Raw genomic sequence first — 14676 nt, 5'->3', positions numbered from 1 at the left:
ATAAATCTTTGACATACAATAATCTGGTATTATTTACCAAACATGTTTGACCTTCTATTCATCTATACAGTCATCAGAATCACCAAAACAGTCAATTTCTCGGTCTAATTTTGTCAGCTGTTTAACACTGTCAATCAGTTTTAGCATGCAATCATTTATGTTTTTCACAGTACTTGCTGGCTGAATAGACTTAGAAGTGTCTATTATTCTTCTTTGTTTCATAGAACACCATATTTGAAATGCCCTCCTAAAATTGAAGGACAGCATTTCTTTCAGAGGTGGTGTGCCCAAGGCAATAGACATCAAAGCACTCACTGAAGAAACTTTTAATCTAGCTCTCCCCTTGGTTTTGATTAAATTGTATCTAGAAAAGCCACGCTCACAGTCTGCAGTATTAACAGGTATTATAAGTGAAATTGTGACCAGTTTAGCAATATTTGGATAAAGAGTAGGTAAGCAAGCTTGTGGTCCCAGTAAAGATCCCCAAGTATCTTGAAAATTACATTGCATATAATTATTTCTCAAGATTTCCTTCACCACTGGCCACTCATCTTTTAGCTTATCAGAATCAATAACAGGTGCATGTTGCATACCATCATTTGTGGTTTTGGGTGTCCCATAAAAACTACACAAAGTTTCAATTTCATCAAAACCATATTGCTTGTATTCTGGAGATGTTGCTTTAGGTAAATGAGATGGGATAAATATATGAAAAGCCTTGAGAAAATTAGATTCAGGAAATCTTGTTTCTAAATTATCAACAAGCTTGTCTAAAAATTCTGATTTGCAAGAAACAAACCACTTTCTTAAGTTGGAATTATCTTTGATGGTAATCATGGCTTCATCACTTGAAGATTTACTTGTAACAAACTCAATATCACCTGTAAGATTGGCAGCTGCTACTTTCATGTATAATTCACTGGGAGTTTCTGGGACTGAACTAAGAAATGATTTCAGTCTGCGCCCTGGGTCATCCTTCATATTTTTAAGTACATTGACAACAGCTTTGATATGCCCATCAACAGATGATAAATCTAGGTAAGTTTTCTGAAAAACACAACTTAACTGCCCAAGATAATACAATACATCTGCCATAAGATGCAATATGGCCAAAAAATCAAAAGTAGCCATTTCATTGAGCATTCCTCTAGCTGTACTATCTCCACTTTCAGCATCACTTTGCAAGCAGTAGAACATTGCTTTAAGATTGATAAGTACTGCTTCAACAGCCCCTCTAACTGAAAGCCACCTTGTATCACATGGCCTCACAAAATTGCGATGCATTGCATTACCCCCTACCTGATAGATTTGTTTTATTTTGGACATGTGTTTAGTAGAATAGTGAAAATAATTGAATATTTGGTTCATTCTAATTTCAAATTTATCAATACGCTTCACTTTGTGAGCAGCCTGAGCTGATGCAAGTGCTAATCTATGGGCTATACAGTGTACACTGATCATATAAGGATTGATATTTGTTTTTAACTTTGTAGTAACACCTGCATGTTTTCCTACCATAACTGACGCCCCATCTGTACCTGCTGCAAACATGTTTTTCACATGAACACCCTTGCATTCAAGTACACTGACCAGGGCCTGATATATGTCATCAGCATTACACCCTGCAAGACCAATAACTTCAAAAAATCTGACAACTATTTTACCAGCTAATACATATCTCAGATAAATTATCATAGTTTTATCCATAGAAACATCAGACATTTCATCTATCAATATGGCAAAATATCCAGCACTATCTAATTCAGATATAATTTGCTCATCAATGACTAATTTCATACTATTCTGAAAGTCATGAATGGAGTCCGAATGTTCATATGAAGTGTGTGCATCTACTTTAAGTCCCTGTAGAGTATCACACCCTTGCATGATTAGTAACCAGTTCATGTCCTTGAATGATGAGTTAGCATGATTTTTTTTGGCCATATAATAAACATTTTTCATCGCTGATTGTATGGTTTCTTCTTCTTTTCGATATAAATTTGTTATGGTTGCCTGAAACCTTGGAGCAGAAGTCATCCTTGCATCTCTTACTGCTTGGTGTTGTTTGGTATCAGAATGTTTTCTGCAATCATCTTTTACCATGTATGGACACCCTGGATTAGTAAAAGCATTTACTTTTCCAGCTTCTTTGCACCAAACACAAACCATCACTTTTTTTGTAGCATCGTAAGTTAACCACTGGTATGTCATCTAAAAAGAACAAGGAATAACAAAAGTCAATGGATAGTATAAAAAACACTATTTTACCAAAGTAAACATTAATTATACAGCAACAAACCCTACTAATAATTAGTTTTAACACATGCAAACACTAAATTTAATACAATAATTATATTATACCTGACACTTTCAGCGCAAAGTACAGCAAGACCACATCAATGAATCACATTTTCCTTAGTACTTGTCGCTGAAACATAAATAGTTGATTAACAATTAAAAACTGCAAAACAACTAACATAAAAAAAAAAGAAAAAAATTAACAAATATATTGCACAAGTCAAAAAGCAAATTGATTTGTTAAATACGTAATTTGCTTATAAATTAACACCGTAAGCTAACGTAAACTCGCTTTCAAAATTTAAATTTTAAATCGGTATGGGGACAAACAATTTGGTACTTACCTCCCATTCTGGGTGATATTTGAATTTTCGTTGTCGCTTGCTACCATTCCCATTTTGAATATTGCTTTGAGTTGCGCCTATTTCACTAGAGGCCAATTCACCATCACTGCACGACTTGGCGCCATCTTGTAGCACAGGCGCCGTGTCTTGTAGTACTTCGAAACGATCGTGTAAATTACCTTCGGAATGTAAATCTTTTGGTACTACTTTTTTGTCCCCAGTTTTGCCTGGTGAAATGAAATTACGGATGTCGTATCCAAACTTTCCATCCTGTTCAGCTTTTCGTTTCGCCATCGCGGAATTCAAATGAGACAAACACAAACACACTATACCCAACGCTGCCACCATTGGGTATTTCACGTGAATTTGTTGCACACGACACGCCTGCTACGAAGTGACCTTAGTACATTTGACCCCATTTATTACGTGCTGCATACGTACTGACTGATTTGCTTATACTCGTGTCTGCGGCTCGTATTCAGCGATCATTTTACAATAAAAAACAGATTTGCCCAGATTTTGAAAAGAAAAAAATTATAAACAAGTCTCAATCAGTGAAATCATAATAAGTACGAAGGTATTGATAAATAATTTCGTCGATTTTGACAGCCAAATATGTTCGTAAAATACACGATAAATATATTAAATATTTTCGTATTTTCTTCTATTTTTTCTGAAAGTACGAAAAAAACGAGCGACAGCGGAAACACAGGGCCATGAAGGCAAATGCCTGATGCCCCACCTGAATTTTCGATGCTGCTCTTAGGTAGATATTTCCACACAATTTCACAAATTTTTACCTTAAGTTCTTCAGAGAAGCTATCAAACAAGATCAACAAGCGACAAATGTTACCAGTTCAAAAGTGCTACACATTCACATCTCTATGTAATAGACCACACACAGGAGAATTGCACTACTTTTTCTACTTGTAATCCAAATTACTTATGACAAGCATTTTACTTTCATAGTTGTAGGGATCTCGTCTTTTTTATAAAAGTTAGTAGGTCAACATTTTTTAGTAAGATAATGTATTCCCAAGTGAAGTCCTAGGTTATTTTATAGTCTCCAGAGAACTGGTTTCAGTACAGAACCGCAATGTCCAATTATAATACAACATTCAATTTATAATTGATTTGAGTTTCTTGAATTAACATTGTCATCAATTATAATGGCACTTTAATCTGTAATTTCTTGGTTAAGAAGCAAAATGTGCGTAGAAATAGAATACTTTACGTTACAGGCAGTGTGTGCAAGGAGTCGTGCCTGTCTGGACGAATTGAAAACCAAATCTGATCATGAAAGATTATCTCATCATATACCTACAAACACTGATACAGGAAAGCAAGCTCCAAAACAAGCGGCAACAATAGTACCGGTAGTATCAATATGAAAGTACAATATTGAAATTCAGGGAATTTCATCTAACAGAATTCAGGGAAGTTCATCAAACAGAATCTCGGACTATGATCACACAGCATTAGAACTGCAACATATGGTGACCCTGCAGACAAAAAACTAGATTCATATCCTATACAGCTATCTCATTTGATCACTAGTAGCTTTCAGGAAACCATCCAAGTGTCAATCATGACAAGGGATATCATTTACATCATAAACCTCCTTCTTGGAGCCCAACATATTTCTCTGAGTCTGCGAAACATGAATATAATTTTCTAGTCTCATCTCCACAGATAAATATCAAATATCTGGCATGCAAGTTTGCGTTTCTGTGCAGCAAATCCCAATGAGAAAGAAACACAGAAATACACCTTTCAACGACTTAGCGATGAATTGCTGCAGAGGTGTAGAAATAAAACGTTAATACAGTTTCGCTTGTGTAATCTTGTCATTCAGTACAACAAATCCCTCAAATGCAGTTTTATTGACACAGACAAATTTGTTAGCAATGGTGTGAACGGCTTTTTTTTTCACCAATCTACACAGAGCAGAATTGGACATGAAATCCCTCAAATGAAGTTTTATTGACACAGACAAATTTGTTAGCAATGGTGTGAATGGCTTTTTTTTCACCAATCTACACAGAGCAGAATTGGACATGAAATCCCTTTTTTCGTAGGCTATGTACAATGAAAAATTTTCTTGGTTAATTCGCTGCCCGCTCTTTTCGGAATATGGCTATTGTATGATTAAAAGCTTAAACACTTTTTTTTGTTACTACAATAGTCTTACTGCTTACAATACATCACACAATTTGCGTACATTTTGATCATTTTCAAAATTATTCGACTTCTATAATTGTGTCGTAATAGAAATCGCAAAAGGCATAAAAACGAGTTTGCGGGATTTAAACCAATGCAGAACAGCATGCTGCAAGCAAAAGATGAAGTACTGGTAACATCTTGTGGGGGGGGGGGGGGCTGAAACAACTACACTGCATTATAAGCTGTATGCTGTACACTTGTCTGGGTTTTCGCTAGCAATAAAATAGTTGTATCCATGGTAACTAATACTACGTTGTTTCTCCAAGCCAATTTTCATCTCGTTTTAGTGACTTGGCAAACGAAAGATAACATTATGGAATTTGATGTAGCAAATAGAAACATTCTAACAGAAAGACTTATTTGCTTGTAGTATCAATTACATTATTCTTTTCAGTGAGGTATACCATGTTTGAAAAGCTGATGACTTTCAAAAAATGAGAATAATTTTGTCTCTGCTATTGTTTTGTTTTGTCTCGGCTATTGATGGTGAAAGTGACATTGGTTTTGGTCGGATCTAGAATTATTTCGCCATTGGCAGAAACCAAGCTTGTAATAGTCAAGACATTTTGTTCAGCCTTTATCAAAAAAAAAAAAAACACTGGTGGGAGTAATTACATGTATATACTTTCCCCAGGACTGAGATAACAAGTTTTTGTCAGCAGCATCACACAGCGATAAAAACATGCAGCAGATAGCTACTAAAACATCTACAGGCTTCTAAGATAAGACAATGTCATATTGAGGTTTTTAAAATACTAAGAACTCGCCGAGAGATTTGTAATTAGCCTTAAGCGGGTGCAAAAATTCAGTTGTTTAAAAGCAATGCACTTATTAGATTCATACTACAGACAGACAGACTGCTGCATTTAAGATTTTGAGTTGTCAATTGCTATCTGCAGCACTAGAGCTTTTTTTTTAACACCCCCCCCCCTCCCCATAAAGTAACTCATGGACTAATTGAAGGAAATTCTCATAACTCTTAACCTAATTTTTTTTTTTAAATATTATAATGAATATTATAAATTTTTAGTCGTGTATTTGTTATTTTAATGACATGTAATACTGTAAAATACTTTACTTTCACGTGAAATTAATTTCCACTATTTTCGCTCTAGGAATGATTCAGTGAAAATAAAATCCAGTGAATATACCTTTTTTCCTATATTTTACATTCAACTTGTCAAATATCAGTGAAAATAAATTGCATACAAAACACCCAAAATGTCTTTTCAGTGAAAATTAATTCAACAGTACTTTTCTTACACTCCACCTTCATGAAAAGAGGTACTCTTACCTCTGAATTTATCAAGTTTAAATAAAGATTAAATCAAATCAGCCATTTGTCTCATTGGTAAGAAGAGAAAACCCTGTGGGGTATATATATATATATAAAATTGATGATCAAGTCGGAATAATCCATGCAAAGTCAGGCTACGATACAAGCTCCAAGTGACTCCAAGCAGCATTGTTCTGGTATTTGAATCACTTGACAAATTCAGGGTTACATTCAGCAACTTTCAACTATCCATCATGTAGGGACCATTGATGGTCAACATAGAAAACACAAGTGATGACTAACCATAAATTTTCAGGTCAGGGGATTCCATTAAACTGCTTTCAAAATGCAAATAGATTCACCAGATGGCAACAGGTTGTAGAGCTTTCAAAGCATGTCGGCATTAATGCATTTTAATTTTTGAGTGAAAGAGCAAAATGAAATGAAACCGCCATAAAGCTATAAATACCACATGGCCCAAAATGACTTGAAATACTCAGATAATTAAACATTTCAGTCAAAATCAGAATGCACATAATTTATGTTGAGTTAAATATATGGGTTCATTTATATAATCATTGATTATAATTAAAAAAAACTAGTAATTCAGTGTTTTTTCTTTCCCAGGTTGTAACTCGCACATGTTGCAGCTGAAACACGAGACGTACTTTAACATCCAACAAAATAATGTGATCTACTCTATTTTTTTTCTTAAAATCATGAATTTTGCAACACTCAAAATCAGAGTTCTTCAGGCAGGACTTGCGTGATATATCTCAGATAATCAGATCCTTATTATTTTTAGCAATGCAAATTGAACAATTTTTCGGCTGGAGAGAAAATTAAAGCATGGAAGAAAGTTTCAAATATACAGTTGGTGTACTTCCTCAGGTTAAAACTTGTATTCAAATTTTAATACTTTATATATTGGAGGCAATAGCTGATAAAATATTAAATTGCGTGGCCAACAGAATCGCTTTACAAAACACTCAACTTGAAAATTAGAAGATATGCCGTTTTCAATTATAAACAGGTTTGTTTTCGCGGGGTTGGTCCATCTTTTCAATCGCTACGTGACCCTGATAACGTCACTATCATGAATGGTCATAATAAATAAATGTGTTTGTAAAATTGAAAATTATAATCAAATGAAAGGCACACAAAAGAACCATTAGCACCGAAACACAGAATGACATCAAATGCTTCTAGAAAGTGGGCTCAGTAAGCCCATGATTGTTTACATAGAAGATGCATCATGGGAGTACCACAATGCACATGGTAAATACTGTAAACCACTTCAATTTCGCAGCAAAAATTCTGTAGCAGTGAAAATTTCTCTGGGGTCCTACAACAGCCTGGACTGTCATACTTTTAGTTTAGTATTCACAAATCCTGAAATCACCAACAATTGTTAGCAGTTAAAACTAAGCAGTTTACAGTATTAGTGTAGAAACAGCCTAGTTGTGGATTAAATTTTACTTTGTTTACATTGTTATGGTGCAACCACTTTAACACAAACTAAATCCAATTGCAATGTTGGCCTCCTTTGACATGCAGTTTCCAGGACAAACCTGGTCTGAAAGCAGTACTTATTGCACTTGACCCATACTGGTGACCATACGAGAGGAATACTTACTTTGTGTTGTTTCCCAGCTAAGCCCGCCAACAAAAAGTTTTCTGCAAGATACAAGAGAAAAAGAAATTCCAGGTAAGTGATGAACTCTAACGAAATAATGAATGAAGAAATGTGTAATAATTTGATTAGTTGTGACAAGCGCAGTTCAACAGACTGAAAACAACAGAAAGCATGTCAAACAGAGAAAATGATGGCATTACAAGTGGACAAAAAGCAAAATTATATTTATAAACATCACCCAGTCTATAAAATATTTACTGGTGAAGCCGTCAATCCCTGCAATACCCAGGGAGTTGTTGGACATGTTGTTTATATTGTTTACTGATCTGCTATTTGTTTTCCAAATTTTAATCCAGTAAATAGATTTGCTAGAAGATTAGGCTTAACAGTACTAGTCCATAAAGGCCCATGTCTTGCCACACCAGCTGCAAGATATTACAATCCTGATTGTATTGACTATGCTGTGTCCCATTCTGAACAGCTCTACATTTTATATCAATATTTAAATCCTAAAAGTCTTTTTTTTTTTCACTTATTGAATTTAGAAAATAAAAACCCTGGCAGCACACGGTGGCAACAGTCCCTTACTGTAAGCAAATGTATATGCGTGTATATACAAATGGTGGTCTATAAACCACTTTCATGACCCGCTAAAGGTCATTCATCCTGGTACTTTTTTTGTTCCTAATGGAAACATTTCACTCGTAGCTAAAACAAAGTCTAGAGAATTGAGCACTCAGAGGACAATATTGATGTTCCAAAATATCTTGATTTAACACAAAATGTATACAATTTCAAGGTGAACTACAAGTCAACCATTTGAATTTTTTAGCCATTCGATAATATGAGGTTATTGCAAGAATATTTCAAAGTATGCACAATGACAGTACAGCTGAGTATCAACCAACGCGTAGCGTCTAACGGCATATCATGATATATTTACTTTTATCAAACAAGATGAGAAATCTTGCAGGGAAGGCTAGTTACAATGTATGTACAGTGGATCAGCTAAAAATAAACACTATAAAAGTACTTTGTCTGCATTACTGTAAGCACTGTATTAAACTAGGACAGATAACACAATAAAGAAGTTTCATTATAAATTTTTAATGACTAATGACTCATTACTAATGAAATAGGACATCCAAACTGCTCTAAAAGCAAACCTTGACACTGTTCACCACATTACACAATCTGAGAAATCTCTTTACATTTTTGACATAAATCATTTTGGTACATCATATAGTATTATTTCTGACAGCACGAAGTCAAGAACATTAATTATTCACACTCTTAACCAAGATTTCATTTTATGTCACAAGGGATTGTAATACAGCAATTGGCACTAACCAATGTAGTCTTCCCAACAAAAATTTATAACCTATTCCAGACAACTTGTATATACAAAAAAGGTGTCGATAATTGATAATTTATTCTTGTTTCTAAAATATTCTAACATGGTCATGACAACACAGTAATGTTAATTGAACATTTACATTGCATTTGGGGGATTTGATGAGTGAAAGAGCAACGAATGGCAGACTGAAGCCTGCAGTGATGTATTAAGCAGTGACAAGACAATCTTTAATACATCTTAGGGGTATCACACAACTCATTATCAATCACGACACAGTCTGAACCTTACAACCATTTTACCATTAACTTCAACTCTATTTTTTAAATGATAGTCATTTTTTTTTTTTCATCCTTCTGCACACATGATGTAATTGCTTATTAATGTTTTCAAAAGGTGACAAAGCTAATTTTGTTAAAAATGACAGCTGATATCCATGATCTTGACAAGGATGGAATTGCTTTCTGTCTTTTCATTGAGGATATTTCCATAGGGCAACTGTCTGTAGACACACAAAGATCTAGGATTTTTGGACCTAGGAACAAAAAAGGCAATATGCACAGCGCCCTCAAACTACTTAACTTGTATACATGTCCCAAACTTATTCTACTATGTAATTTAACAAGCAACTGATTTTTATATTACTGTTCATTTTACAAAAGGATGCTGTCTTACGACGACAATGATGTAGAAAGCAAATTGAGTAATCAGTCATTAGGGCGCAGATTAAATTGGTTCATTGATTGGAAATGATACAAATCAGCTACATTAAACTCAGGAGGGTCAAGTGTGCTACAATCTGTGCTACTTGTCCAAACAGAGATAGCTATGGTCACGTGATCAGATCAGGTGACATGATTGTTAAGTCATGCAAAATTCATGCAACTAGACCATACATGTAAATATTCTAAAATTTTTAATTGAGTGCAATTAACGTAAAGCCAGTCATGAAGCAATGTAAATTAAAATCAGCATCAAAAGAAATTCATATTGTAGATTCGAAATTGAATACTGATCAAAAATCAGCATGTTTGGTATGCACAAGACAAATCCTTTGAAAGACCTGAAATGACTAACCGTGTGGAAAAACATCATACTGAATCGAACTACTAGAATGGATCGATTTACGCTGCAATGTAACCAAGAATACAATACCTCAGGATTGGTTGTTTTTCCATTTCACATAACACTCTTAAGGGTAAAAAAAGCTCCAGGGTACTTGTCCGGCGATGGAGTTCTCAGACAAAATACTTAAACCGTCCAAGATGAGATTTGAGAAACACAAGGACCATCCAAGAACAGTTAGCTGGTTACTGGGGCCAAGGGTTACAGCTTACCCACAGTGTAGTATTTCTTACATAGCTTGTTTAGTCTATGTTGTCTTTTTGGGGAGAGAGCAGAGAATGGTACCAGTTTTCTATCCTTTGAGAGAAGTATATTCGAAGGAAAATTTTGACACGATTATAATTACTTTTTCAGGAAAAAACCAAAAAACCAAAATATTTGTACATAATTTATTTATTGCAGCATGGCGAGATGTAATTCTAAATAACAATTCTAAATAACAATTTTTACTAACCTATTCCCCACCCCCTCTGTAATAGAACACAAGCATGATCTCACACACTGAGCCATGTTGAGAACAGCATCTATAGGCAAATTAAATTTTTCACTTCCATGCATAAAACGGTTCTGTCCTCAAAATGTAAACAAACATTCAATTTTGTTTATGTTTCCAGTGACCTCAGAGTGCACAGATGGGCAATCCATGCCTCCAGCACAGGATAAGAAAACTCAACTCAGTTACTTAGCTAGATGGATGTCTTGCAGCAGTGTTTTAGTAAATGGATGTACGCCAAGTCATGAAAACCACATATGTCCACTTCCTGATGTCATTTCTTTTTTTGTTCAGTATTTTTTATTTTTTCAGTAGGTTAGGGGGGTGAATTTAAATGGAATCAACAAAAAATCGTATTATCCAGTTACAAATGTAAAACAGATCACCTCCGATTGTTAAAATGAAATTGTCAATGACCTGGATGCAGAGTTTTAAACCAAGTGCTGACAGCAGCATGTAAGTATCAGACGTGCATGCACTCAGACAAAACCTGAATTTACAAAATGTGATTTCAATTCAGAGACTTGCAAACTGCTTTACTACTCCAGATCAATTTCAGCTGTGTGTACGTTGAGCTATTTTAAGGTTACAATCGCATTCTTTCTGCACTCAAAATAATCCCCTACTCCACAGCCAACTAGAAATACCACAACATGTATAAAATACTTTCTTTCATCAAAGAAACAAGTCTCTTCATCTCTATTATTGCAATACAGTTTTCAACACCAAAAAAACAATTTGCAATGGTGTCACAAGATAGCAAAGACTTTAAAAAACTGGTCGGATCAAACTATTTTACTTTAGTGTGCTGATTGCATGTATGCATGCAGTATACTAGTTTCCTCATTTGAAGAGTACATTGTTTCTATAGGATTGAAACAGGTAACTTTCAAATAACTCGAATGAACAAGACGATTGCCAAACAAGACCAGCCATAATCAAAATAAAAAAAATATAGAGAATGTACAGGGAATGCAACGAATTGATTACCCCAAGTGTCACAACAACTATATTTACTAGCTGTTAGACCATGCCCGAGATTAGCTCCAGTGAATGTGTTCTTATTACATGCTTATTTTGTATTTGATAACTTTTCTAAATGTCATATGCAATTTATATGATTAAATCAAATAAATTGAAAGGAAATTAAATCTTGTATTGGTATTAAACAAGTCCCACAGTATTAGTTAGTCATTTCCTGTTGATGATAGTTTGACCCAACTTGGTCCAATAACAAAGATCTTGAAACGCACATCACTAACCAGTCACAAACTTGCATTTATAAAGATACTTCTTTTGCATTTCAAGTTTATGGGTATCTAGAAGTACACAATCAACGTGATAGCATCGACTTTGTATAATAAAACATATGAATAAACCAGTAACCATTATTAAAGCGGGAGGGTTGTCACCTGCGCACGCACAAGAATTGAGTTCCAAACGATGATAACACGCACTAAGAACGCAATGACACGCTATGGCCACCTGATGCATGCATGAGTGACGACTCTCCGCTTAAATTTTCAATATACCTGACTCAGTTTAGTCCTGAACACTGCCGTCTATATTACGATAAACCGTTTTTTCGGTTCAAACATTCGTAGAAAAGATCTGATCATAAATTCAACTGGTGCCATCATAGAAACACTCAGTAGTATAGCAACTAGCAAACTCCAAGCTTGACTCCTGGGGATACTTGTCAAGAGAAACCCATGAAAGATGAGATTTAAAGTGACAGAGAACTACAGATAAGACTTCAACACAGCCTAAACTTGTCAGATGAGAAATCAATACATCACCAGAAGACTTTAAGAGATGACAGATGATAAAGTAAAGAGGAAAGATTTGCATCCTTCACAATGTTTCAAGTCATCAATCTCAGATCTTATAAAAACAAACTAGAAACTACACAAGATTATGGTGGTCTCAGCAGGCTATCTACTCTCTGACCTGGAGCTCTTTTACAAATTAGCCACATTTCCCAAGCCAAAGCACACTGCTTCCAGATTCCCTAATTAAATCACTTGGGATAGAACCAGAAATAACGATCCTAGATAAGTAACTGGCTAGAGACCAAACATAGATAATATATGAACTATCAGAAATCTCTTGACAAGGAAAGATGTACATCTATAATTTGTTTCGTTATTATATTACACCCAATTACAGGAGTATGATTAATTATATAGGAAGTAGATTTGCTTCATAATTAATCTGGGAATTTTTTATTAATGGAACCTCTAAATCAACTAATAAATCTGTCAATACAAAATTTAAGTTTATTTACCATCTTTTGGTGCTATTTTATTAATGTTATTTTCTAGAGATGATATTATGCAATTACTACACTGAGTGGTGGGAGCAACATTATATATTCCTTAAAGTGAAACAATATTTAATATATCAAGTCAATAGCGTAGTTATGAAGCTAATTCGATTGATCTGTAATATGCAGCAAGTCAGATGCTCCTCGGATAATTTGCTGGTATTTTTTAAAATGTCCTAATTTTGTTCAGACAATGTTTTCAGTTAAATTTACCGTTTTACACTCAAATATATGGCAAATAATTAGAAATGTCCCATGATACTAGTTGCCATGGTGACAAAATGTCCTAAGCCAATTTTGAGACAAGTGAACCTCTGAGTATGTGAAATTACAATACACTTGCTGTACTCTTAGAGTGAATGACAGTACTCTAATCTGACCATGCACACTACATGTTGCAATTTAGAGCTTCTAAGTGGCAGTCGACATCACATAGTTAGCACAGTTTGAACACCACCACCACACACTGGGATACCAATTAGCAAAAGATACATACATCATCAGTATGCACCCCATCATGTTCATCTTTTTTTCTCTTCTCTCAGATCACAAGATTCCTTCCCTTTTGTCCCTATCTTCGCTAATTAGTCAAATTTACAAGAATTTCATCAATAAAGATATTTTTAAAATGATACTTCTGGAATGAGAAAACTTCTTGAACAGAAATCTGGTGAATTCATGCTAACAGATGGCAGACAGCTTAAAACTAATACCTAAATATAGAATCCAGCAGCAAGACATAGAACTGTCATATATACTATCCTTAAATATTATATCCTTCCACTGATAACACTAGGTTTTGGGTAACAATTAGGGCATACACAACTGCAGGGAGCAGCAACAATGCCTGCATTACCTCATCCTTCAATATGGTGAACGTACCACAAAATCACATTAAAACTAAGCGGAATCACAACAACTTATTTGCATTACCATCTTGATCCTAAAGAGTGACACAATCCGTCAGTAACCGTCTCAGTAATATGTTGCTGCCATGTGTGAACATTTACTTTACAGGCAAAACAACAAACCCTTAGATTACAGAAAATCTGGAAACCAATATCTCTTCCAAGCAAGACCTAAAAAGTTATATCAACATTCCTTATTTCCTTCAGTTTATTATTGCAACTAAACTGAGCAGCACAGGATGGAGACATCATAAAGTAGGTCAGAGTCCTAGTACCTACCCAGTGAATGACAATGTCAGATCATACTGTCCAATTAGCGATGCCAAATATGTGAACAGAAACCACACAGCTGCTTAGCATACCAGACATGACTATGGATCAGTAGACACTAAGCTATGCCCAAAATGACATTGGATTATTATTTTAATCTGATTCACCCCGAGAGTGATCACTGGAAAGAAAAAGATGGTTCAAGTCTTATTTGTAAAGTAGACTGGATAGCAGAGAATTTTTTAAAAAGCTGAATTTGGCCTCAGTTTTGAAGGATAAAGTTAACTTTCACAGCACAAACCAGTCAACATTCCCTTGACATCTCCGGGTGGTCACCTACAACTATCCAATTAACATCCACAAAATTGGAAAACCATGTCAGAAACTGAAGTAGAATATAATTGAAGTCAATCAACGTTTAAA

General features: G+C 34.8%; 2 protein-coding genes across 4 annotated transcripts in view; both read right to left on the bottom strand.

Moving 5' to 3' along the window:
- Positions 1–14676, bottom strand: part of LOC100373897 (RNA-binding protein Musashi homolog 1-like) — an 83395-nt gene that overhangs the window by 21200 nt on the left and 47519 nt on the right. For all 3 annotated transcript variants that reach the window (XM_002741803.4, XM_085493955.1, XM_006825314.3), the window contains exon 2: positions 7778–7818. In XM_002741803.4, coding sequence (XP_002741849.1) covers positions 7778–7818 — 41 coding nt within the window. The remainder of the gene's footprint in view (positions 1–7777; positions 7819–14676) is intronic.
- On the bottom strand, positions 55–2430 carry LOC144356317 (zinc finger protein 862-like). The gene is made up of 2 exons (XM_078011180.2): positions 2362–2430; positions 55–2211 (listed from the first exon to the last, which is right to left on the bottom strand). The coding sequence occupies exon 2, from the start codon at positions 2209–2211 to the stop codon at positions 55–57; it is 2157 nt and encodes a 718-aa protein (XP_077867306.2). The 5' UTR covers positions 2362–2430.

This window comes from Saccoglossus kowalevskii, chromosome 19 (genome assembly GCF_978046115.1).
Source record: "Saccoglossus kowalevskii chromosome 19, keSacKowa6.1, whole genome shotgun sequence".
Classification (NCBI taxonomy): domain Eukaryota; kingdom Metazoa; phylum Hemichordata; class Enteropneusta; family Harrimaniidae; genus Saccoglossus; species Saccoglossus kowalevskii.
The sequence above is the reverse complement of the archived record's forward strand: the minus strand, read 5'-3'. Positions and strand labels throughout refer to the sequence as shown.